Below are 25,222 nucleotides of genomic sequence, written 5' to 3' on the forward strand. Positions count from 1 at the left end.
TCGGTTAGAATCCAATAATTCCTGAGATCTAAGCCCAGATCTGTCATTGGTTTGTTCCATGGCTCTGAAAGGAGTTTGTAAAAATAGCACCAGGGAGCTCTGTATCTATCGGAATTCAATAGTTCAGTCTGGCAGCCTTGGATCTGAGAGTGAAGCGTTGCTCTTTTAGCCAGTACACGGTCACCGGCTTCTGGGTCAGTGACAGGGAATGGGAACATGCTAAATAATTCAGGTGGTGACCTGACTCCCCTAGGGTAGTACTGCTTTAGCAATGCAAGGAGCAAGTGTCATTGAAATCAGTGGGATTATTTGAACAAATAAGAAACTTTGCAGGACTATGCTTTTTTTTTTTTTTTTTTTTTTTTTTTTTTTTTTTTTGTCTTATTGTACAGTCAAACATGCAGGGACTAGTGTCACCATCCTGCTGGAAGTTACAACCTGTAAGGGGTCTTTAGTGTCTGCTTTCAAAGAGGATCCTAGTCTTCTGTTCATTGTCCTACAATCCTGAGTATATCCTATTCTAATCATCATGTCGTATATGATACAATGCACTAAAACCAAAAGTGAGACAAACTTGCTTATGGAACTGGAGGCCAAGTTTGTGCTGCTTTCTCTAAGTGCTGCTAGGTGGCAATGTTACCTAGAAAACCAGGAGCTTCCAATCCCTGTCCCTTCTCCTCCACTTCGGACCTAGCTGGGACATGTCTGGGCATTGCTTGGCTCCAAAAGGGGACAAGGGCTTGGAGCAGGACCTGATAAGAGCTGCTTCGCTCACATAGATTTCAAACTCGGTACTGAGGCTTTCCAGAAACAAATGAAGGACTGAATCCTATTGGAAAAACGTCTCCTCTGTAAACTCAAGAGGAGAAATAAAAGGCAAGCCCACCTGTTATAATATTTCTGTTTATACTGGGAACGTTGTAATAAAGGAATGAATCCTTCCCTTCTATAGAGATACTGCCACCTGGGACTACAATATTTCATATTCTCACAAGATTCTCTTAACAATACAAAATAGAAAATATCTGTTCAGAGTGCAAAGATTTTGTTTTTCTAAATGTATGATTAATTGAAATCCTCTACATGTTCAATCATAATATTTAATCAACTAAACCAACTTCATGACATTTGTATTGACAGTTGGGTTGAAAAACAGCTTTAATAAAGGTGGAGAAGATGTATTGCCAAATACATCTTTCAGCCATGTTACAAATACTTAAAATTGAGTCATCTGTGTATTAGCAAGGATAGAGTAATAAAGACTGGCTTATATTTGCATATTGCTTTAAATACACAAAGTGATATGCATTGAAAGAAGCATTTATTCACCTCCATCTGGCCCCTGGTGGGGCAGCACCTGTGCTTCCAGGAGGGGAAACACACGGCTAAGAAAAAGGCATAAAGGGCAGGGCAGGGTGTGGTGGTGCCACTTTATGCCAGCTGCGAACCTCCACAAAATTAAGAGGATTACTCCCTTTTGATGCAGGGATAGTTTGCAACTGGCTCGGCACTTTGGCCCAGCTGCCAGAGCGTGGGTGCCCGTGATCGGCACCTGAAGCTGGGGAGGCAGCGGCCGGGAGCACGATGCCTGGAAAGGGCTTGCACTTGGGCTGACAAGTAAAATAGATATATGTGAACCTGGGGAGCGCCGGGGCTCTCCCCGCGGTGGCAGGGGTAGGGCACTAGTGCCTCTGGGGAGAGCAGGTGGGGTAGGAGGTCAGTCAGCAGCTGCTTTGCTGAATCCTTCTGTCAGAGGTGTGCATCCTCACCCGAGCAACCTGAGGCAAGACGTTATTTGAGGATGGCGGAGTAATCAGTGTCTTTAATTACACTGGCTTGGATAGAAATCCTCTTCTTGCTTTTTAGTGATGCAGGAAACAAAAACAGTAACTACCAGCTTATGTGGGATTTAGCAACCTTGGGGCTAACAAGCACCTTCGGTGGTGAAGCTACTTACATTTGGACTGAATTCTCGGGGCCTGGGGTCACTAGTAAGTGGATGCGGCACGGAGCAAAGGCCCCCGCTCCCCTGCCGTGGCTGAGGCCGCCTGCCCGCCGGACCCAGGTCAGGCGCAGGGTCTCGCCACTGCCCTTGCTCGCCTCCGTTTCGCCCCGGGAGCAGGCCCGGTTCCCGCCGCTCCCTCCGGTAGGGCGGCTGCAGGCCGGGCCCGGAGGCCTCGGCCTCGGTTCCCGGCGGGGCCGCTTTCACCGCAGCACCGCCCGCCCCTGCCGCAGCGGCGCCGGGCGGGGGAGCGGCGCCGGGCAGGTCAGTGCCGGGCCGCGGGGGCCGCCGCTCCCTTCCCGCCGCCGGCCCGGGGGCTGCCCGCGGGGGGGGGGGGGGGCCCTGCTGAGGCGGCCCGGGGCTTGCGGTGGCTGCGGGGAGGAGGGGCAGGGTCGGGCCGGGGCTTCGGGCCCGGTCGCCGCGGGGCCGCTTGGGCGAAGGCGGGGCGGCCTCGCCGGTGTGGGGGCGGCCGGTGGTGGTTCTGCCTCACAACGTGGCGCTTTTGGTCGGCTTCAGCGCGGAGGTCCCGGGTCTTGCTTTGGTTACAGCCCCCTTTGGGTCCTGCTCGGCACGGAACCCTCCCTTGGCTGTTGATTTAAAAGGCCCAAATAAATAAAAAATGGCCCACGGCGGGAGTGCTCGCCGAGGCCAGACCAAGCGCTGCCGTGCGCTTGTTGGGATTTTGGCGTTGCACGAGATCACCAGCACGGAAGCTCGGCTGGGGAAGGAGTTCGTTCCCTCCCTCCCCCCCCCGAACCTTCGCTTTCTTCCCAGGGTGATACCCTGCGGGATTCCTTTGCTTCCCAAAATCTAGTGTGTAGAGCCAAGCCGAGGAGCCAGAGGCCGTCCCGGTGTGTTCCTGCTCGCTCCCGGTGCTCTTACAGGAGATACGTCCCTGGGAATCGTGCTGCGGGGCCAACTCTGGCACCGGGGTGCGGTTTGGCTGTTTTTGTCAGTAAGAATGTTTACTGGTGGTGGTAAAGACAGCAGTAGTAAAGAAACAGTGTACTAAGTGGAATTCAGAGCACTGCTCAACTTTTTTGCAGTTTTCAAGGCAAATGAATCCTTGGGAAAGCAGCAGTATTTGCAGTTATAGCTAGAATAAATTCATCCTTATCCTTGTTACGGTTTAGCATTTGGTGACTAAAAAGCAAATGGTAAGTTGGTTGTGGTTGTTCCCTGTGTTTAAAATACACCTAGCGGGCAGTGAGCTTTATGTGTGCTTAAAAGTGTTTTCTGTCACTGTTATAGAGGGTTTTCTCTCACTGTTACAGAGGGTCCTTTGCTGATGGGGCAAAGAGAACCCCTTCAGATCAAAGCATTAAAAAATAAAGGGCCTGAGTACTTTTTGCAGGAGATAACGAATTCTTGCTCTCGCCCTCTGATGTGAAACTCAAGAACTTATACTCACTATGTGACCAAAATAAAGTATTTTTAGGTAGTGTCGTGTACTTATGGAAAGGCTTCTTTTATCAGCTGTTTTGAATCCTTGCATGCTGTGTTATTTTTTACTGGACTTGGGGAAGTTTCTGTGTGATTTGTTTGCTAGGTCTTCAAAATAATTGTGACTAAAAGAGAATATAATTGTCTAGGAACAGAGAGATAATTCACATCTAAACCTTAGCCTGCAGGGCCGTTAAAAACTATAAAACTAAACAAAGAACAAATCATTTGGAAAACATAGCTTGCTATCCCCAGAATTGAGCTGCTCAGAAACAGTGGAAAAACAAAAAAAAAAAAGAGAGAGATAAGATATCTAAAGGCTAAGCCAGCTTGCAACTGGAACCACAGACAAGAGGGTTTTTTACTTACAGTGTTGAAAGGTTTTTTTTCCCCCCAATTTATTTTTATTTCACACGTGAGTGATTTGAAGTCGTTTCATTTAGTTAATTTGGACATCTTCTCACTTCTTATCTCAGCTTCTGGACAGGCAGATGTTGTTTCTAATGCTCACATCTAGAAACTAGGAGGTCTAAACTTTTTGATTTCTTGTCAACAGTAATGTAGAGGCTAAAAAACCTGTCCTTTATAATACCAGGTACCTTTAAAGCCCATTTTTAAAGGAGTCACAAAGCTCTTTATTTTTAGACTGAACTGGAGAGACTATTGATCCCACCTAATTTGTCTACAATGCAGGTACTAGACAATGTACTAAAATTTGAACAGGATTCAACAAGTTTGAGAGCCTCGGTGTCTTGAGAAAGGCATGAGCTTGAGTCAGCTTCTGTTGAACTTGGTAGGAGTTCCTGCTTTGTGTAGAGATGCCATAGAGGAGGTGCATTTTCCTTCTTGGGGAGACAGAATTTCCCAGGCTTTGCTTAGTTTCTGTATTTGTAAGTTTTGTTTTGTCAGTAGGTCTGCTGCTGCTTTATAGCATGCTTAAGATGGGCTTGCTGCTTCCTTCCAGCTGAAGGAAAGCAAGCTGGAAAGGTGACTGCCCTCAGCTTGCTTCAGTTGGTAATTATTAGAGTGGGAAGAACCTGTCAGGTAAATTGTTTAAGTTAACCTAAGATGTGCATCACTGAAGTAAAGGAGAGATGCATGAGTGGATGAGGTAGATGGAGGGCTCTGTACCCCTCAGGTGAGGCGTGGTGACGAGCTGCTGGCAACAGTGGCCTGTTCAGCTGGTGCTGGAGAGGAACCCTGCAGGTGAGACCTCCCTCCTACACCCTTCTTCTGTCTGAAGGTAGGGTCCAGTGACTCCTCTTCACTATGAGACCCATTCTGTTGTTTGATTTGCATCCAGGCTGGCTCCCTTTGTTCATGCTGTTTCTGTCTGAATTCCTTCTCTCTGTCCAACACTGGCATTTATTTTCTTCCCACCCCAATCGCCCACCAGCCCTCTGTTCCAGGTTCCAGCAGTTGGTGTTAATGATTTTCACTGATTTTCAACCTACTTTTTTTTTTTTGTACAGATGGACTATTTTCATTATTTATTTATATTTCTCCTTCACTCTCTGCTCTTTCATCTACTTTCACGCTATAGGGAGTCCTCAGCATTGGGTTACCACTTGCTTTCTATTCATTAGTCAGTCGCTGCAGGAGCCTGGTGAAGCATCAACAGTCACGGTCACTGCTCTCTAGTACAGATGAATGCTTTCTACAGTGACTGGTAAGACACGCACAGGATTGAACTGTAAATCATCTCATCATCATCTTTAGTTCACATCTTCTATCCTTTTCTCCATGCCCTGTCTTCACGCTTCTGTGCTTGTCACTGAAATTGCAGGTGCTGGAGGTCTTCATCAAGCCAAGTTCTCCTGTGCTTACTGACCTGTTAGCTGCCCTTGATGCCTTTGGCAGTCTCACAGAAGTGCCTAGCTGTTGTTTTTTTGGTTGGTTGGTTGTTTTGTTTTGTTTTTTTGTTTTTTTTTTTTTTTATGTCATTTGAATATTTTCTCCTCCCTGAGATTTCTTTTGTGGATTTTGTATGTTGGATCCCTTTATTTCTGCTACACTTTATCTCAGGATACCTTCACAAAAACTAGAAACTCAGCTGATGTTTTTTTGCAGATGACTCACACATCTGTATCTTCACATCACACCTTGTCACTTCCTGCCCCACGTGAAAGGGCATGCTTATTTCCCTGATGTACCAAAGACGCATCCCTGCATCTTTCCTCCCCGTTTTATTTTTCCCTGACTTGTGTCAGTAATTCAGGCACTATCTTTGAGTTGGGATTTTCCCTACTCATGTGTTATTTTTGTGTAGCTGCTCTGTAATAGAGCATTTATTGTCTGTTCGTGTAGCTCAGATGCTTATTTGGGCTCCCAACGTCCAGTTCTCTGGCTTGGCTTAGTTCTACCCATCCAGGAAGCTGCCACCTACATCCCTTACCCATTGCTCTGGCCAGCTATCCTTATGCTCGGTGGCAATTGCAACTGGCAACATTGCTGGAGGTTGCTGTTTGATACATCATGTTTAAAGAGAAAAACTGGGGTTGCAACAGAGTAGTGGTGAACGGCAAGGCCAAACGTGCTTGTTCAAGAGTTGGCTTATTGGTTTCCTAAAAAAAAAAATCTGCTCAGCTAGGGAAAATTCATGCTGATGTTATCCCTATTTTATTTTTTTTTATTAACATCATAAGAGCTGAATTTTAACTAGGTGCAATTACCAGAGGCTTTCGGAAGGCCTCTGATATATATGCATACACAAAAATACATATATTGTGTGTGATTGTCTGCATTGGAATGAACAACTATTGATGTCCATGCTATCATCTTATCTCTTAGTTGTCACCAATGATATATAAAACTGGAGCACTTAAAACATATGAAAGATGCTAATTGCTGACTGTTTTTTTTTTCCCTATACTGTCAGATTTTTTTTTTTACTGTAAAAACTGCATAAACTGTCTGTGCAACAGAAATTAATAAGTATAGCATGTCTGATTTTTTTAAAATTAGACTAAAACTTCATTTCTGTGAGTGTATCTAAATAGATATAATTATGTTAAAGTGACAGTTTTGGTGTAATAAATATCTCTTGGCTTGCCCTACAACATTGTGCTGGTTACTGCAACATCTCTTTCTTGCACTGCTTTCACTTACAGTACGAAAAACCAATCTCAGTCATGCTATGGATTGTGAGTGCTCCATACTGATTGAAATTTTGGGTGTTGTTTGTCACAGATCAGCAGAAATCCCTTTACTTTTGGGAGAGCTGTAGTTCAAATACCATGCTTTTCCTGAATGGTTAGCTTCTCAGGCTGAGCTGTTAAAATAATCTTGGTTTTGTTAAAAAAAGTACTGAGTACTGACCGGTACTGTAAGAGATGGTTTTAAAGAAAATAAATCAATAGTAATACCTTGCATGAGTCATTAATCATGAGTCATGATCAGCAGGCAGTGATGTCCAATTTGTCTTCTAATCCTGCATTTGCTGATGCTCTTTATTACCATAGTGATAATATTAAAGAGCTGTTAATGCATATAACCACGCAGTTGAAAATTACAGACTCTTTATTCGGTGGAATAAAATTTCCATATCTTAAGTCTGTTTTGCTCTGTACGTTTTTTGACATGAGAAATCGAGATAGTATAAAAATGATCAAACTATAATTTGGCAGGGAGTTAGGCTAACAGAAAAGAGGGTTTTTTTTTCCCCCCCTTTGCTTTCAAGCTAATCATTGTGGCTTCCTAGAGAATGAAATCTGGTCTGTCATCTTATGAGGATTGGAGAGGTTTTGTATTCACTAAAAATTGGGAGCTAATTGTTCAAGCTATGATTTGCAACCAGAACCTGCACCATGGATGTTTTTAATGTTTGCTCTCTCCCAAACAGAAACTGGTACCTAGATGGAAAGTTTAATTTTATGTTGGGGAATGACTACCAAGGCTTTAGAGAAAATGGAAGGCTCTTTCTCCTCTGAGAGCCTGAATATAAAAAGAATCATTTAGCTAGTAAATGAGCTTTGGAAACCTGTTTTCACTCTTAAATAAAATTTTACCAAGAGAAGAGATTTTTAAAAGCTCTGAAAAGTGATGGCTGAAATGTTGCAGATAATATTACAATGTGTGTAGATAGAGAGTGTTGGAGTACAGCAGCAGTTGGGTGATACTATTTATGAATTAATGGATCTTGCATTCAATTAGATTGTAACTTGATTAAATTTTAATTAGTTTTATTAGTTTATACTTTAGGGAAGTTGATTGTGACGGATTAAAACCTTGAATTTAGTAAGGAGCTCAGAAGACCCTTCGAAGTGTTTCACCAGATGTTAAAAAATGATCCCTTTACCTATTCCAGTGTGTATGATATTATACTGCATATAGGTTGGTGGATGTGCTGTGGCAGGACAGGTATGAAACTACTGACATAGGTGGCTCTTCGAAATTGCCTGGTACAGCGCATACTCCTCCGCATCCTGTAACGTGGTTACTGTGCAAACTCCTCCTCCATTTCGACGAGGATTATACCTGCCCCGACAGAAGCATTCTCCACTTTACTGTGGGGTGATGCAGCTAGAGAGAAGATAAGTATACACCTGACAGGACTGTTCACTTCTTTCATTATAAACTAATTGTGTGTGGGGTTTTTTAATGTGTGTTTGCTTGTTCACATGTATATAATAAACGTTGTAACAATTTTGAGTCTGTAAACTGTGTAAGATGCCCTGAACACAGGATAAAATATAGCTGTCGCCAAATTCTGTCTCAGTGAATATGTTTGTGTTCTGGGCTCACCCTAGAAAAACTTCCCAGGACCTTCCTGCCAATTTTGAAATAATCTTGTTTCTGCCAAATATAATTGAGACAAAGATGGTCTCTTCCCAGTTCTCAAAAAAATGAGCATCTACCATGTCTCATAAACAGCTGTATCCACTACAAAGGAAGTTGGAGCAAAGCCAGGACTAGTCTAGCAAAGTGGCGAAGTGTAAGATTTAAACGTAGCAATCCTTCTATATCCTGTGGCAGTTCTTTTGATTCCCACTCTGTGTGGCTTCTCGGATGACTTCTCTTTCTGATTAACTGTCTCCAGTTCAGGCTTTACCCAGTTTCTTTCAAACCACTTTTCAGCCACTTTCTCCAGTAGACTGTTTTCCAAAGTAAATTAAATTAAATAAGGTAGAGCCACAGATCAATAATAATATTTTATAATTATTTCCTTGTTATTTCCTGGTATAAATGCATACATTGTACAGTGGGAATAGCGGAGGAATAAGCTATGGGTGTACTTGTTCATAGAAATAGATTACCAATATTACATAGCTGTATAAAAGGCAAGCACGATGCTCTGGGTAGAGTACTGGGGAGAGTTGTGTACTTTTTCTCCTTTGGGGTCTGTGTCCAAGGGAGATCAGTTCAAAGTGGAACCACTGGGAAAAATGTATAGCTACCAGAGGCTAGGAAGTCTTACTAGTGTTAAGATGGAGTGTGATAAATGTGTTAATGGAATTAGGTGATAAGGACAGAAAAGCAGGAGATCAGATCCTGAAAGCTAGGTGTTTTGATAGGTTTTCACCTCCAACACAGGTGTGTGTGTGGGGCGGTGGTGGTGGGTTGTTTTTTTTGGCGAAGGGTTGAGAGTTTGGAAGATTAGTGCAGAGTAAGTTGATCTAATGGAATATTTAAGCGACTTACTACTGTTTCTGAGCCTCTGGGATGTTCTGCACCCAAATACTTCAGGGTAATTTTTAGAAGAAAAGACTTTAAAAGATGCTAATTTTTGGCTTAACTACTAAAATAACTTCATAAAACTCCTTGTATTAGATTTGTGGGAATAGGTTCAAACTAAGAATTTTGCAAATGCAATCTACAGTGATTTCTGTAGACTTTTGTGGTTGTGTCACCTTTATATTAGTTTCTGTTGTCTAGCTTCCCTCTTTGTCGGAGTACTGAGGTGGATCTCAAAGGAGATTTCCTGACTGTTCCCTCCATCGCTGTTTATTTCCAGAAATGGCAGTTTCTTTGTGGAAGAACTTGTTTCAGACTACAAAGCAAAGGATACTACAACAGAGAATGATGACAGTGTATAATGATGCTCATGATTATCAGGAAGAATTGATAAAGAAGAAACTTCAGCAGTTTTCTGGTGGATCCATCAACCTCTCCAAAGAAGGCAATGGCATTGGAATACTCACTTTGAACAACCCAAAGCTAATGAATGCCTTTACAGGTATTAATTAGTTGATGGGGGTTCTGGTTTGTGAATTTTTTCTCCTTCAGTTACCCATTTCAGCATTTTGCCTAAACAAAATGAAAAGCAATGCCTTACCATTCCTTAGTTAAGAGAAGAAATACTTAATTTTTATGCAGATATGCAGCAAATGCCCACTCTTCTGCATAGTAGTTTGCCATAAGCATTATAAGAATCTAAGAAATTCTCAATGACACAGGGACTGTCTGGTAGAACATGCCTCTCCCCCTGTTTTTCATTCAACACAATTCTGCTACTGTGCTCTTTCTTGTAACTCCCTTTGTTTTGTCGCTACTGCTCTGGAAACGTATAGAGTATTTTCATGGGGGTGGGAAGATTCCATCTTTGCTTTGTAGGTGATGTAGAAGGGGGTGAGTTTACTTCTTTGTTCTTTACCTCAAGCCTTCCCTGCAATTTAAGCTTCTGTAATTTGGTCTTTTACCGTCATCCAAACTGGCTTCTCTTTCTTCTTCATTCACATTATGTGTTAACTAGCAATGACCGGTTAATTAAAAATCAGATGAGCTGGGTTTTCTCAGCTGCTGCACATCAGGAGTCTGTTTAATATGCTTTTACACTGGACAATACTTAGATATTAAAACAAGTGCCTTGTTTTATTAATCCTGTATTATGAGAAGCTTTTGATCCCCAAAATAGGTGTATTTGTTGTCTCTCCTTAACTGCCTAGAATATTCCAATTTATGTTGTTCTCTTCAGATATAAATGGCACAGGTTCAGGGTCTGCATCTGCCTGAGCTGGAGCTGTGCACAAGCCTTTACTGTAAGAATGCCTTTATCTCTTAACGTTTTGAAATGGATACATTTGTGTCATCTTGTTAATTTCTTTTTTGCTGATTTATTTTCCTGCCCAGTTCTCACTGTTCCTTTGCTGTCAGCAAATATCTGTACAAGCCACTAGCAAAGCGTAGAGCTGTTTATGTGAAGAATGTCAATCTAATCCTGCCACTAATGATTGTTAGCTGAAAGGAAGAGAACCTGACAGAACAACAGAATTAGTGGTAACGCACCTAGATGTGTCTGCAGTTTCTCTTTTGTTTCCCTTTAAAAAGCTCATGTATAAAATCATTACCTAACTTGAAAAGTTGTAGCTAACAGACGTTAGCGTGGCGATTGTCCTTCTGAATGCCTCCGTTAGCATGCATGTTATTATCAATCGAAATTAAATTGCTGTTTCCCCTTTTTCTGCAGATTGGTTTTTATTTCTGACTCAATAGAGCTGTGTACAAAGTACAGCTTCTAGACTGTGTGCTCTTAGCTTATTTGTTGTGGAAGTTGAAAGGGGCATGAGCAATGAGATGTAATAGCAAAAGGAGAAGGGACAGATAAAGCCCAGTCTGCTGTGGAGATCAGATGTGATACCAGTCAAACTGCTTAAACTAAACTTTCATAGAAACTTACAACTATATTCTCTGTTTTCTAGGTGCTTGGCAGAAGGGGCTCAGAACTGAGTTGTTGAAGTGCTGAGCAGTTGCAGGTGCTATTTAGGCCACTGGTAGCTGTGCTTTGGTTGTATGAAGTGGTGTGTAATGTTAATGTACTGAGATCATATTGCACATCTCAAGTTGAGCACCCAAAATGAGCAGATATTTTCTTTCTTGCTCAGTTAGTGGTCTGTAAAAAAAAAAAAAATATCTCTTATCTCCTTGTAGAACTGCTGTGAAAATAAATTATTACTGTATGTGAATTAGATGCTGTAGTAGCAAAGAGGAGCTACAGAAACCCATGAGGAAATTAATAGATCTGCCTTTGTTGCAGACCCTGATTAGCATATAGGAAATGAGCCATGGCATCAGGCAGTTCTGTTTTACATTAGTGTGTAGAGCTCTGTAGAGAGCAGTACTCCATTTTGCTAGGTAATAGCCACAAAAATTTGCTCTGGAAAATCTTACTATGGCAGTTCAAGAGATTACCGCTTCTTTCTACTGTGCACCTCTGCTAGAGACTTTTTGTGTTACAGGAGCCAGAGAGAAGCAAAACTATGCTGGCTCCTTGGCTGCTCCGGTGAATGGTATTGCATATTAATTTACACTGCTCTTCATTTCATTTTAACATTACTGTCTGTAAACCGTAGCTGCTGAGGAATGAGCAAGCGCTTGATCCTCTTCCTTTTGTCATCTACCAAATAATACCCTTCAGGAGAAGTATAAAGAGGATTGGGGTGCACAACCAGCAAATTGCCTCAGCAAGACCTAGTTGACTTCATCAGCCAGAGCCTGTAAATACCCACCCTCAAATAAATTCTGTTGATTCTGTGTCTCAGAGCTTCTGGATATTTGCAGATGTGAATTCATGTATACATGTACGCTTCCTTTAGAAAGTTTCAAAACATGATTAAAGTGTTGAGAGAAATCCTATTTGCCAGGCATTTACTTTACACAGCAGCTTTTTTATCTCAAAGGAATTATGTTTATTCTAAGCTTGAGCAACTCATGGAACCAAAAACAGAACAAAATTGTTGGCAAATTGCTAATGGGCAATGTGGAGGTTGTTATGCCTTTTTTCTCTTCTTAATTGGAACCTGATAGCCACCTGTTTGAAATGGTCTCTTTGGAAACAAATGCTAATAATGTCAGTTTAAGCCTGGTGGAACCAATTTCAGCAGCCCTACCTCTTGCTGAACTAAAGATGAACTTAATTTAAAAAAGAAGGAAGCCAGCCTACAGGCATTGGATAATAATAGTGATAACTTTATTTTTTAGAATTGACTTTAAAGCATTTATTCTCAGATTATAATTAAGGTGCAAACAAATTATTATTCCAAGTATTCTTAGTTCTGTGTTCTGTGAAGAGCCTGAACTTACTGGAATCACATACTGAAGGACCAAGACTGGCAGAATGAGGATTTGCTTTAGTATTGTGCCCTCATCATTATTTCAAACATCATGGACTATATCTGTTGGTAAAATAATAGTTCAGTGTTGTCAGTAATGGAACGGATCCTCTCCCAGGAGGGCAGGACAGGCTCTGGCCAGTGTCTGTTGTACCCTACTGTTGCATATAACTGGCTCATGCTGTTCCGTTTTGTAAAATCCGTTTTTCAGTTAACTAGATTTTTGGCTTGTAATACTTATGGAAAGACTCTTAAGTACCTCACTGCTTTGACTATTGAAAGGAGCACAAACAGTGGTTGTGCTGTATCTTGACTGTGGCAAAGCTCAGATGCCAGCCTAAATACCCTTCTTGTAAGAAAATTTGGCAAATATGCAAAAAGTGAAGTCCATGGGGTCAATGCACACCTATTTAAACAGCAGCATTTGCAGAAAACTCATTGAGTGTACTGTCAGGATGGGAAAGCATTTCAAGTGAAGACCCACAAAAATCTCATCTAGGCCTAGTTCTGCTTTGTATTTTCATTCACAGCTTGGATGATGAAGTAGAAGATAAACTGCTAAAATTGTTAGATGACCCCAAATTGGGAGAGCTTGCAGGAAGTTTGTTTGGAGCAGAGGAGTGGAATTCAAAGTGATCTTGATTAACTGCTACAAAGAGCTCAAGATCAACAAGGTGAAATTCCATGAAAGTAAATGTAATGGGCAAGACACAAAAATCAAGACCAAATTGTAAATACAGAAGGGAAAGGAACCAGTAAAAGTTCTGGGATTTGCTAGAGGACCATAGTTTGGACCTGACAGTGGAAAAAACACCCAACCCAATGTCATTCTGGTATGTAATATGTAATATCCACTTAATTATTGCCCTCCTCGGGAACATTGTCAAAATGTGTTACTTAAGTGGCTGAGACCAAGCCTAAGGTGGAAGAGCATTCACTCTTGACTTGGTGCTGGGAAACTTACTTCATAAGGAATTGCAAGGAAAACAAGCAGGAAGGAAAAAAAAAAAAATCTCCTATGTGAGGATGGCTGCTAACAGGCAATTTCAGAACGGGATGAGTTCTGTGCATGCAGGCATAGGGTCAAAAAACCAACACTTTGGCAGAAAAGGAAAGAGCCCTTGAGGATATTCATCTGAAGCACAGTTCTATCTGAAGAAGGTAGGGCTGCCCATCTAAATTCTTGATGAAAGGAAGGTAAAGTTGAGAGTATCATCAGCTTGTATGTAGCCTACTTTCTGAAATTAGTTCCTGTAACTATTTTCTCTCAAGAATTCTATTCTATTAAGAATGAGAGTGACAAGCATTCAGAGAGGAAGAGATTTAAGGTAATGCTGGGTAAGCTCAGCTGGTGTGGAAGGTGTTGCAGTCTAGGACGAGCTCTAGAAACAGGAGTTTGTAGAGTTTCATGGAGGGAAGGGTACTTAAGTGGACATATGAGAATATTACATTTAAACTAGAAATAAAAAGCTGGTACTGCACAATCTATATATTTGGAACCTAGGATATACTTTGTAAAGAGAACCTTTCTAGAAAGGCACTAGGGAGGGAATCAAAGATGTTTTAGAAAGAATTTATTTTTTTCCTTTTAAAAGATAAAAGACACTTTGCTCCTATTTTCAGATATATCTTTATTTTCTTTTGGATGGATACTTCTAAATGCCTTTGTCCTTCAACATAGTTTGCTCTTTAGCCTTTTTTTAGGAATCTTTATTAACGTTGGCTGGTTGTACCTTGAGCCCACCTTGCACACGATGCTTTTCTGTATTTTGCCAGTTCTTTGGGCAGGGTAAAATGGCAGTGACATCAAAATGACTAGATCGACAGACCTAGATGGATACCTATAAGTTCATGTGTCCTGAATGTATGCAATTGCAAACAAAAATAAACTGGGTAGAGTTTATGCTTGCTGCTTTGCACTTGCTTCCTTGCACTTTTTTTTTTTTTTTCTTAAAGTGTACCACAATTATCCTTCATGCAGAATATCCTTCAGAGTTTTGGGAAGTGCATCTTTGAAAAAATGTGTCAGTGCTTGTGCGTGGGATTTAAGGTGATGCTTTCCCTTGTGTTTTTAAGCCTATCACTTAACGATAACTTGGTTTTGATGGTGAAAAACGTAATGTAAAACATAATGGTGATAATAATTTCCTGGTAAAATTTTGCTTCACCCCTCTTGTGACAGGTACGATGATGCTAGAACTCCAGGAGAGGGTAACTGAACTGGAAAACTGGAAGGATGGCAAAGGCCTTATCATCTATGGTGCAGGAAACACCTTTTGCTCAGGATCTGATTTGAATGCAGTCAAAGCAATATCCAACTCCCAGGCAAGTAGTGATACAAATTAAGTTTTTGGAGAAAAATGAGCTTTCTGATGTTCTGAGATCCTTTTCAGACAGAAGTGTTGCACTATGCTTCTGCTGCAATTTTACGTGAAAGTCACAGAATGGAGCTTTTAATGGTTGAAAAATACTGGCAGCCCCTTTAAGCCATTCCTTAAGTGTTATTGTAATTGATTCATAACCATGAATTCCTACATTACATATTCTTTTTAGCCTTCTCTTTTTAAAATGTCATTTCAGTTTCTCAGAGCAGTGTATGGTGAATTTACACATCAGATAAGCTCTGCTGTAGTAGTTTGACCTTTAGAGGCAGATACAAGTAATCATTTATCATAAATTTGGTTTTGACTTTAGAATATAAGTAGCACAGCCACTATTACAGAAAGGTTTAAATTTTGTCAAAACTGTACTTGGACCTTCAGAAAATGGAAGGACAGATGCAGTTCTTGTGCTGTAGAGCTTTGAAATTGATCTTGCAGTGCAGTTACGTGAGTCATGGGGTTGAAGAGGTCAGGGTTTCATGGCAGTTTTTTCACTCATGCCACCAATCTTGACAACTTTCATGTGTGATGCAATCCTTTTTATGGGTTAATATGTGGTTCTTGGCAATGTGTGAAATAGGACTTTGTCAACTTCAGGGGAAGAAGGTCGTCTTGTGCTGCTCTTATGTCCTGTTTTGCAGTTGTGGTAACTGGCCATCCTGGTGCTTTTTTTGTGGCCACTTCAGGTTTCAGGATTTAGCCACACAAATTAAACATTTAATTAAACATTCCAATAAGAACACCAACTCAAGAACTGCTTAATCTGGTATTTGTCTTTAGTGATGATTTGTTTCTGTTGATAAAATTAAATATCATAAAACCCACAATGTCTTAAATATTCCTGGCCTGATAAAGCAGAGGACGGTCCTGTTTTCAAAAGGTATAAGAGTCTTTTTCTCCTTTGTGGAACACCATGAGAGGTATATTTTTCTTAATATGGGGACATCATGCTTTATAGATATAAATGTTTTCTTGGGAGTTTTCATTTGGACATTCAATAAACACTGGTCATTTAAAAAATATAGATGTATCTGTGATTTTGAGGGGGGGTCCTGTGAATTGAATTTTTTAATTTAAATCTGAAATTTTTAGCTTAGCATTCTAGAAACAGAAAAGGAGCTGAAACCAATCACAGGCCAATTCTTTTCTTATCTGAAGTCTAGGCTTTCCTCTAAAGTTCTGCATTTAGTAATTCTCAGTGATTCTGCTTCCACAGTCTCTTTGACATTTAGTATTCTGTCTATATGTTTATGCAAATTACTTGAAGCTACTGCAGTGGCAGAGAGGGCTCTTGTAAGGATTAAGGTCCATAACAGATATACTGTGCAGAATGAAATGCATAGGTATTAATTACAACTTTGTTGAAAATTCTCTGCAAAGAATGTAGATCTTGTGCTAGTACTGAACTGTAAGTCTGAGAATCACCAGAAGTGTTCCAAGAATAGTTAAACATGGTTGCTTTCTGTTTCCTTGGGAGAGCTCAGACTATTTATCCTGAACTGAAAGTTTCTTTGTAATAGCCAACTCCTAAACCATCTGTTTGGTGGGATTTAATAGTCTTTATTAAGTAAAACTTCAGTAGAATAAGCATTAGCTGTTCTTTAGTCTTGCAGAACTCAGCTCTACAACTTGCTGCAGATGAGAGAGTTTTGTCTGGTTTCAGGTTAAAAGAGCATTAGGTTAAGCTTTTTGTCCACAGGCATCCCTGAGGCAAAAAAAAATCCAGAACGATGAATATCTTCGTGCCTGAACTGGTATGTTTTTCCTTTACTTTTTTTGCAAGGCTGATTTAGCCCATAGCTTTTAGTAATTACAGAAAACACTTACTTTATTCAACCAGTTAGTTGCGGGAAGATTGTGTTTTTCATAATCCTCGATACAGTTTGCCTTTCCCTGTAGTGCAGGAAAGGCAGATAATGGCCAGGAATGCTGAAGGATTTTCATGCCCCCTAGTGGCAACTCCTCCTTTTCTTCTTCTTCCTCCCCCTCTTCATCCTCCTTCTCCCATGTTCAGGAGTTCCTAACCCTGAAACAAACCCAGGACCCCTGCCAGTCCTTTTTTGGTGAAGTGCTAACGTTACGTGACCAAATCACAGAAGACAAATTAATAGTGGAATTTAAAAAACCCCACCTTTTCTTTCTGCCCTTGTAAGCCTGGCTCCCAAGAGCAATAACCTTATTCTGGAGTGAGTCTTGAAAAGCTGGCTAGCTGAAAAGCAAGAGAGGCTCTTGAAAGGACAGCTGAGAGGAAGGAGGCACAAAGGAGAATTTCACTTTCCTTGGTCCCTGTCTAGAAGCCCTAGGACAGAGGTTTCTGAGCAGTAAGCTGCGGAGGAAGGACTTTCAAGCAGTTGGAGATAGAACAGTATTTCCAGACCATCTGTAGTGAAAGTAGACTCCTAAGTTCTTGCAGTAAAAACAGCCAGTGGTACAGTTTTCTACTTTACGAAGGTGACCTTCTACTTCCCTGCCTCCCCTAGCCCTACTGCAAACTATTAATCCTTTACTTCCATATGTAGTGCATACTGTATTTTACCTCACTTTCTGCTTGTTAAATTTCTTCTTACTCCAGGGATGGTATTAGAGCTGAAAATGTGATTATTCCACTAGACTCCAGTGAACACTTCCCTTATTCAGATAAAATAGTCTGACTGGTAGCCTTATTTTTCTTATCAGGAATGTTTGAAGGGTATGTTGCCCAGGACTCAAGTAATTGCGATTTTTTTTTTTTTTTAAGGTGTTTTTTGTGCAGGCATTTTTTCCATGTGATACTCAGTAATCTCTCTACTGCCTGAGAATATGAAGACTTTTCTTATTGTCTGCTCAGCCATAACTGCGTTTATCAAGCTGGTCTGTTCTGGCATTAATCTTTAAATACCATTTTGAATTTTGGTATGAATTGAGATAGTTTGAATGCAAGGACTCTGCTGTGAAGTAGTGAAAAATCACTTTCTCTGAAGAGCTTTTTTTCAGCTTCATCCTTGTGGTTGTAGTATGGGAATTGTGCAAGTCCGTGTCTGAGAAATGGTACCTTGTATGTTTGTATGGGTTTTGAACTTAGGTGTTAAGACAGCTATCATGGAGGATCTGGTTGTTCTTTAATTTGGAATGGAAATATTGCTGCTGGTCTTAATGGGTGTAGAAGGTGGCTACAGTGATAACTAAAGGCCTCTTTGTAAATCAACATGTGATGAAATTTTCAAGGAGGCCTTTAACGCAATGAAACTGAATTCCCTGGTTCCTGGGTAGCGATTGTCGTGGCACCTTAATATCTGCCAAAGATCTGTCCCTAAACACCATAATGCTGGTTTGTGTTGGGCAGAGTAGGTCTTGAACGTGTGAATAAATGGACAATAAATCAGCTGAAGCTGACCTAATATTTCAGGGTCCTGTGCCAAGATATACTGAAGACTTCCTGCATATCTTTTCTTTCCCTGAGGAATGAGCCAGAAGATTTTCATTAAGGCAGATGCTTTGACTTACAACCTCTGTAAAACAGTGTTTTAGAAATTAGTAAATGCCAATAGAGATGTTTGTTCTTTTTCTTCCTTCCATTTGTTGGGGGGTTTTTTGGTTTGTTTTGCAGTTTTGTTTTTTTTGGGTTGCTTTTTATGAAAGATATGCTGAAATTGTTACCTACTAGTTTTTTACTTCTACATTTTAAATTTTTTTTTTAAATCTGGATTAAATGGCACATGTGTAGTACAGTGTATATATATGAACGTTGTCATACTGGTTCATTTAGCCCAGTCATTTGTCAAGTTCCTGGTTAATACTAGATATCTGAGGGAGAATAGAAGAACAGGGAAGGCAGATAGGTAATGATTTAGCTTCAAAATCTTCTCTTAGTCCCCAGCAATTTGTGACTCAGACTTCTGGAGCTAGAGGTGTAACCTTGTATTTAATAACATTTTGTCAGTTTTTTCTGAGTTTCTCTAGCTGTTCTTGAATTCATGTAGAGGTTGCAATGCCCTGCTGCAAAGTGGTCCACGGTTTAACAACATGTTGTAGGAAGAAATAATTGTTTTGAACCTAGCAGCAACTGATTTTGTTTGGAGCTCCTTAGTTCTTGTGCTGGAAGAGAAGGGAACAGTTGTTCCCTATTCACTATTGTTTGCAAGCTGATGTAAAACATAAAGGAGGAGAGAAATAAGAAGAATCTTTCTGTTTGGTGGTTGGTGGGGTTTATTTGACTGAAATGCTTTTGGCCCAAACAATAAAAAATGAGGTTGGTAAATTGTATTTTGTCTAAAACTTTCTGGATTTGGTCCCATAAAAAGTATGCAGTGCTCTATGGTCCTATATAGACTTTTAAAACTCAGCTTTATGGGTGTTTAACTGGCAGTAAATTAAGAGGAAAGGATGTACATTTTCACATCAAAGAAATTCAGTATTGCAGTTCCTTTAGCAGTGGCTTGATTATAACAGAAATTCATATAAATTGATTGAGTTCTGATTTTATTTTTTTTTTAACAACCTGAATTTATATTATGTTTTTCTACTTGTGCATAGTCAAGTTGGGCTGGAATTCAAGCAAAATTAAACAAATCAAAAAACCCGAACTAGAGTAAATATAATGAATACTCCTGTCTACTCCATCTGTGTGTTTAATTGCTTCACATTAGAATCACTTAACATTTTTTAATTTCCTATTCTTTGTAGGATGGGATGAATATGTGCATGTTTATGCAAAACACCTTAACCAGACTTATGAGGTAATATATTTTATTTACCCTTCTTTATGAAGTAATTATAAGGATTGGAATATGTTTTGGCTAACTCTTTAACAGGATGTTTAAAGTTAAATACACAGTTTTAAGTATGTAATTTTGAATCCCAGACCTTGTATTCACACATGTTAATCAGGTAGATATTTATGGATTTAAATTAGGCTTTAGCATTTTGCAACTATTAGACTTTCCAGAGATTGGAGCAGAAAAAAACCTCTATAGGCTTGTATGTGGAGGGATGGGAGATACCTAGAGTTAAGGAAATTTAGGCCTTCAAAGTTTCTGAAGCTGACTTCTGTAACTCAGTAGAAATCAATAGCTCTTAAAAACCAGGAAGGGCCAGTTTATGCAGCCTACGCAGGTAACGTTTATTTAATATATTTATTTAATCTTCCCACTTCATAAGAGGAATGTATTCAGTTCTACCATCTGGTACTTCTGAAAAACACTTTTTCCTTTCGTTTAGATTTGGCTTCCCTTAAGAAATCACATTTCTATTAAATCCATGTGTGGCTTTTTTCTGCTCTGAGTTCTTTGAAGATAAATATTCTTTATTTTCAAATAATCTATATGAGAAAGTGTTATGGATTAACATTATTCTGTAAAACTGTCCTGGAGATTGGAGACGTAGTAGTAGTAGTAGAAGTACTGTAAGTAATCCTCAGGATTGGAATTAGTATCCATTTGTGTAAATTGGTCTCTATATAATCAAAATTGATGGAGCAAAGCAAAGAGGAGGAAGATGCATGAAGATTAAGACCTCACCTCGGGTATCTTGACTTGGAGTATATTGAAGCTGTGGTTCAGGGAAGCACTGAACTGCTGTCTGGAGACATCTGTTGTAGATGGGATCAGTCTCCCTCAGAAGGAGCTGAGGCTGACTGTGACCCTGAAGGAAGTACCTCAAATGGATTAGAGTGTGAATGTTCGGGACTTGGATCTGTATCTTCTGGTTCCCCATAGACCACAGGAAAAATGAAGTTACCCTCTTCGAGTGGGTTCACTTGTGCCGTGTATTGTATGAAGTGTGCTGCAGCTTGTAAGTGACCTTGAGCCATAAGAAATTGTTGGTGCTTCTGTTAAAGTAGAAGTAAAACCAAACATACGGTCTGGTAAACATATGACCTCAGAATGTGGTTTCTGCCCAATGAGTTAAATGTGTCTTTGTAGTAAAAGCCAAAACAGTTGTATCAGCATGCAAAGTGTGGGACTAACCGGTTGGTTTCATTTCTTAGGGCTTGTCCTACGTCAGTCACTCTTCATTAGTATTCATTTTACAATGGCAGTGGGGAAAGAGGATCTCCTTGCATACTCTTCCTTCCCTCTGTCCTTTGAATTACCTTGAACATGATTAAATACCTTGAGCATGATTAAATACAACACCATCAAAGGGAACAGATTGTTGCTATCCTCAAAGGATGGTTTTGTCCTCCAAAAAAGTTTTATTGATGACTGAGATGATACCTTCTGCAGCTTCTTCAGAGTGCTATCATGTTGAATCTCATAATTTTTAGATAACCCAGCCATGCAGTTCTTTGTGTCCCTCTCTACTGCTTCCTGTAGTGTACTGGCTTAGCGTAGGGTCTTGTGTCACTTCCCTGTCACTCCTTCTTGCAGTCAGTCTTTTTAGGTGTAATCTGTAGCATGTATTTTTCATAATGATCTTCTTTACTTTCATTCCATTTGATATATCTGTCTTGCTGTTTCATTTTGGGATTTCATATTAATTGTGGAATAATCATTTTAGTGTAAGTGGAATTGATATTGTGCTACTTACCCACAAGATGCAGTTATTTGAATTGGAACAGTATATTTTTCTGATCTTTTATTATAGAGATGATTTGCTTGAATCCTTTTGTAATTTCTAGAAGACTAAAAGCATGAATTTTGGTTACAAAACTTTCTTGTGTAGATTGCCTTTGATCAGTGTTGCACTAGTCCAAGGAAAAGCTCTCGGAGGAGGAGCAGAACTTACCACAGCGTGTGATTTCAGGTAAGATCAACGATTTGAGTAGCTGTCATGTTGGGTCAGTGATTTAATGACTGCACCTATGAAATGTGGGAAGCTTGAGGTACCACTTTTACCAGAAGTCAGGTCCCTGAATTCCAAGGCACTTAGAATTGAGCTTTGCCAGCAGACTTCACAGGAAAAAAGTTTGGGTTTCCTGATAGTGCAGAGGAAAGGTTATTTGCTCTCAGGTTATACAGTTTGGATCACTGTAAATCAAGAGCAGTGAGGAGCTTTAGCAACTGACTGTGTCATAGACCAAGTGGGTCCAACTTCTCACTCCTGAGTGAGAGGTAGGAGGTCTGCAAAATTGATATCCCCTTATGTCTCTTTATGTGGCCGTCATAAGTAAAAATAAATAAAACTGTCTATTAGTCTGGTATTTTATGTTCTGGGTTTATTATTCGTAATGTAATTTTGTGCTGTACAGTTTCGAAACAAGAGTTTGAGATGTAGAGGAAAGCAAGTGAGGTTCTGTCCCTGTTTTTTTCCATGCAGGGATTTGCCGATGTGGAACAACTAGCAAAAACCAGAGGGCTTTAATTAAAGAGGCTGAATGCCGAACAGGAACTGGGAGAAACTAAAATAATAAAATGTCACTTTATTTAAACAGTTGCTAATGTGCAAACAGCCTACAGATGTATCAGGATAAGCACTGTGCTCAGCCTCTCTGAAAGTGAGGAGCTTTTACTGACATTTTTATCAAATGTGCTCTTCAAGAGGGCCTCAGTGCCTGAAGTGGGAAAGAAATTGTCCAGAGCAAGCTGAAAGTACTTATAATAAAAAGTAATACTAAGCAAAGTAAACTAGAGTATCACGCTGCTGTTCCAGGTATCAGGAACAGGCTTTGGATAGAGGAGATGGTATCTGCATTGTCTGAGCCACTTGGAAGCAATCTTCTCTTGCTTTGAAACTAGATGCAGCCCGATCTTGCTTCACGTCTACACAGCACCCGGTGGAGTGGAACCTCAGCTCTGGTGGCCTCTGAGTACAGGCTGTACTATAAATGCCTAGTAAACATGCAGAGAGGTACCGTGGTTGACAGCTGCAGCGCTGACGGGAGAATGCACCTGAGAGACTGAGCAGACCTTTCTGTATCTCTGAGTCCATTGACAGAAAGTGAATCCTGTTATCCCTAAATAGGAGTTTAGGGAACGTGAATATAATGAAATGGAAATCTTTTGGCTTTCTAAAATATGTACTCTATACTTTTACTCCAGCTATGTTGTTTGACATACTGTGTAATTATAGTCATTGTCAAGTAGCTCTTATTTGCATGAATCGAGCAGCTGCAATTCCTCTGACATGCTGCCATAATTTTCATAATAACTACAGCTGTTGATTCATCTTCCATTACTTTCTAACACACCCCTCCAGTGCGACTAAATAATAGCAATTCAGGAGCAGCAAATGGGACTTAATTAATAAAAACAACAAGATAGAGAAACATACTCTGTGCTGCTATTGCTCCTGAATTTGAGAATTTTAATACTGAGGGACTGAATCCAGGTTTCTTTGAGGATTATGACTAGATATTAGTAGAACAGGTATTCTGTCCTGAGTCGCTAGAAGCCGAAAGAGGAGCTTGAGAAAAGAAATCAGAGAGGTTTGTTTTCTTCCTTTAATAAACTGTTTGGACATTTTATTTTATTTTTTTAAGAACAAAATGAGTCAGTTGTGTCTGCTTTTAATTCTAGATTTTCACATCCACTTCTGGTTTTCACGTTTACTGTGTAAACTACCAAAGTGCTTCATACTAGCCTGAAATATTTTATTTTTATCTCCGCCAGTTTGTACTACATAAACTATACTAATACTGTTGAAATGATTCACTTGAACAAAAATGGTTTATGTACCTTCTCTGAAATGTGCTCTGGCAGCATGATGCACATCTCTACTAAAGTAGAGGTGTGGACAAATCCAGTTTTAAAATAGCTGAGGTAGTTCGAGATATTACTGATGCATTCTTACAGTGGCGGTTCTTGTGGCTAGTTGTCTCTTACTCTGTTGTAAGCCAGATCATTTAAAATTGGATTAGGGAGGGTTTGCATGTACTCTGGCACATTTATTGCTGACATTAGGGCAGAGATAAAAAGTGAAAACATCTTTGGGCACACCACCTTTGATCTGAAGGAAGAGGTCTTCTCAAAACATCTTCAATCTTAACTGCCTTATGGATTGTTGCAGTATGACTCCATAAGAGCAACATCCTTGTAAATATCATAAGCATGTGATTCGGGGAAAAAAAAAAAAAAAATTGTCCAGACAAGTGCAAGGTAGTTAATCCTTTCAGACTTTTTCTGATACGAAAATTGTGAAGATAAATAATTAGTGTCTGAAGCCTTATCTTAGTTATTTCTGTAAAACCGAGTAATATAAAACCATGCAGATATGAAATTTGTTTAGACAGCTGAGCTTTTTAGTGCAGTTTCAAGAAACTTAGACTTTTTTCAGTGTGCCACGGTTGAACATTCTCTCTGATGTGAAGATGGCTCATGGGTCCTGTTGCCAGATGTCAGTGTATGTTGCAGTTCTGCATGGCACTGGAACCATTTCAGTGAAGTGCACAAATGACTGTGATGGATTCAGTGATGCAATTTTACAGGTAATTGAAATGAAGCACCTCTTCTGAATTCCCTGTATGCAGAAACTTGAATTGTGTCTTGTACTTGCACAATGCATGAAGTTCATGAGAACTAATTTGGCAGGGTCGGTTAAGGAATTTGGACGAGAATTGTAATGGGTTGTTGGGCAATAAGCTAACAGATAGACACAGGGCAGAGGCAGTTTGGTAATGAATCTATTTGTGCTTTTAGTAGATCACAATAATCCCTTGAGCGCAGTAGCTGCAGTGCACTACCAGCCAGTAGCCAAAATAACTAACTTTGAATTCTGAGCTGTCTTGTCTTCTGTTTCATGTTGGTGCCTTTGAGAAATCTTGATTGCTCCAGTGTCTGTGTAGGTCTTTCAGACACATGTAGAACTTTGAAAATTTGGTCTTACATCACTTGGCGAATGGGTTTTCGCTGCGCCTTAGAGCTTCTGAAAAATATGATCTCTTCCCCTCTACCCCTTTTTCCTCTCTAATGCCGCTGCAGTCAAAATAGAGGTGTGTCTTTGCAATGTGTACCCAACTTAAAAGGTAGTATATCCAGGCAAAGGATGAGAGTGCAAAGATGGAAAGCGACCCATTTGTCTTACCATTGACCTCAAAATGGGCTATAGGTAGAGGCAGCAGTATTCTTTTATTTTTTAGAAAATAAATTAATCGACTATAATTTTTTCAGCTGTAGCTGATCATGCACAGTTAAATCACAAAGGGCCAGTTTCATCAGTATGGTTTGTGCTGAGCAGTATCCTACTTTAAATCAATGGTATTTTTTTATGATGTATTTGCTTTCTGAGCAGACTTCTGCCCTGTATCTGTAGGAATGGCAGAGTCAAGCTTTTAACAAGGGAAGAAGCTTATGCTAATAATGTTGCATGTATCAGATTGGCCTTGCTGCATTTTAATTGGATGTTTTCTATATTGTGAACTATGTAGGCATGCTTAGTATTACAAGTTGTTAGGCATGTTCCATAAAACACCTAATAAGAGATACAGTGAAATG

At 40.1% G+C, this 25,222-nt stretch overlaps 1 protein-coding gene across 12 annotated transcripts in view; it reads left to right on the top strand.

Moving 5' to 3' along the window:
• The first annotated feature begins 1,859 nt into the window (after nucleotides 1–1,859).
• The window catches only part of ECHDC1 (ethylmalonyl-CoA decarboxylase 1), a 39,016-nt gene continuing 15,653 nt past the window's right edge, over nucleotides 1,860–25,222 (top strand). The window contains exons 1-5 of one of the 12 annotated variants that reach the window (XM_032998074.2): nucleotides 1,860–2,065; nucleotides 9,399–9,620; nucleotides 14,675–14,817; nucleotides 19,536–19,588; nucleotides 21,516–21,596. In XM_032998074.2, the coding sequence (XP_032853965.2) occupies nucleotides 9,401–9,620; nucleotides 14,675–14,817; nucleotides 19,536–19,588; nucleotides 21,516–21,596 (497 nt within the window). In that variant the 5' untranslated portion in view covers nucleotides 1,860–2,065; nucleotides 9,399–9,400. The other 11 variants (XM_042796017.1, XM_032998073.2, XM_032998076.2 and 8 more) reach the window with 11 other exon arrangements.

This window comes from Tyto alba, unplaced genomic scaffold, assembly GCF_018691265.1.
Source record: "Tyto alba isolate M040663 unplaced genomic scaffold, T.alba_DEE_v4.0 Super-Scaffold_22, whole genome shotgun sequence".
NCBI classification, from domain to species: domain Eukaryota; kingdom Metazoa; phylum Chordata; class Aves; order Strigiformes; family Tytonidae; genus Tyto; species Tyto alba.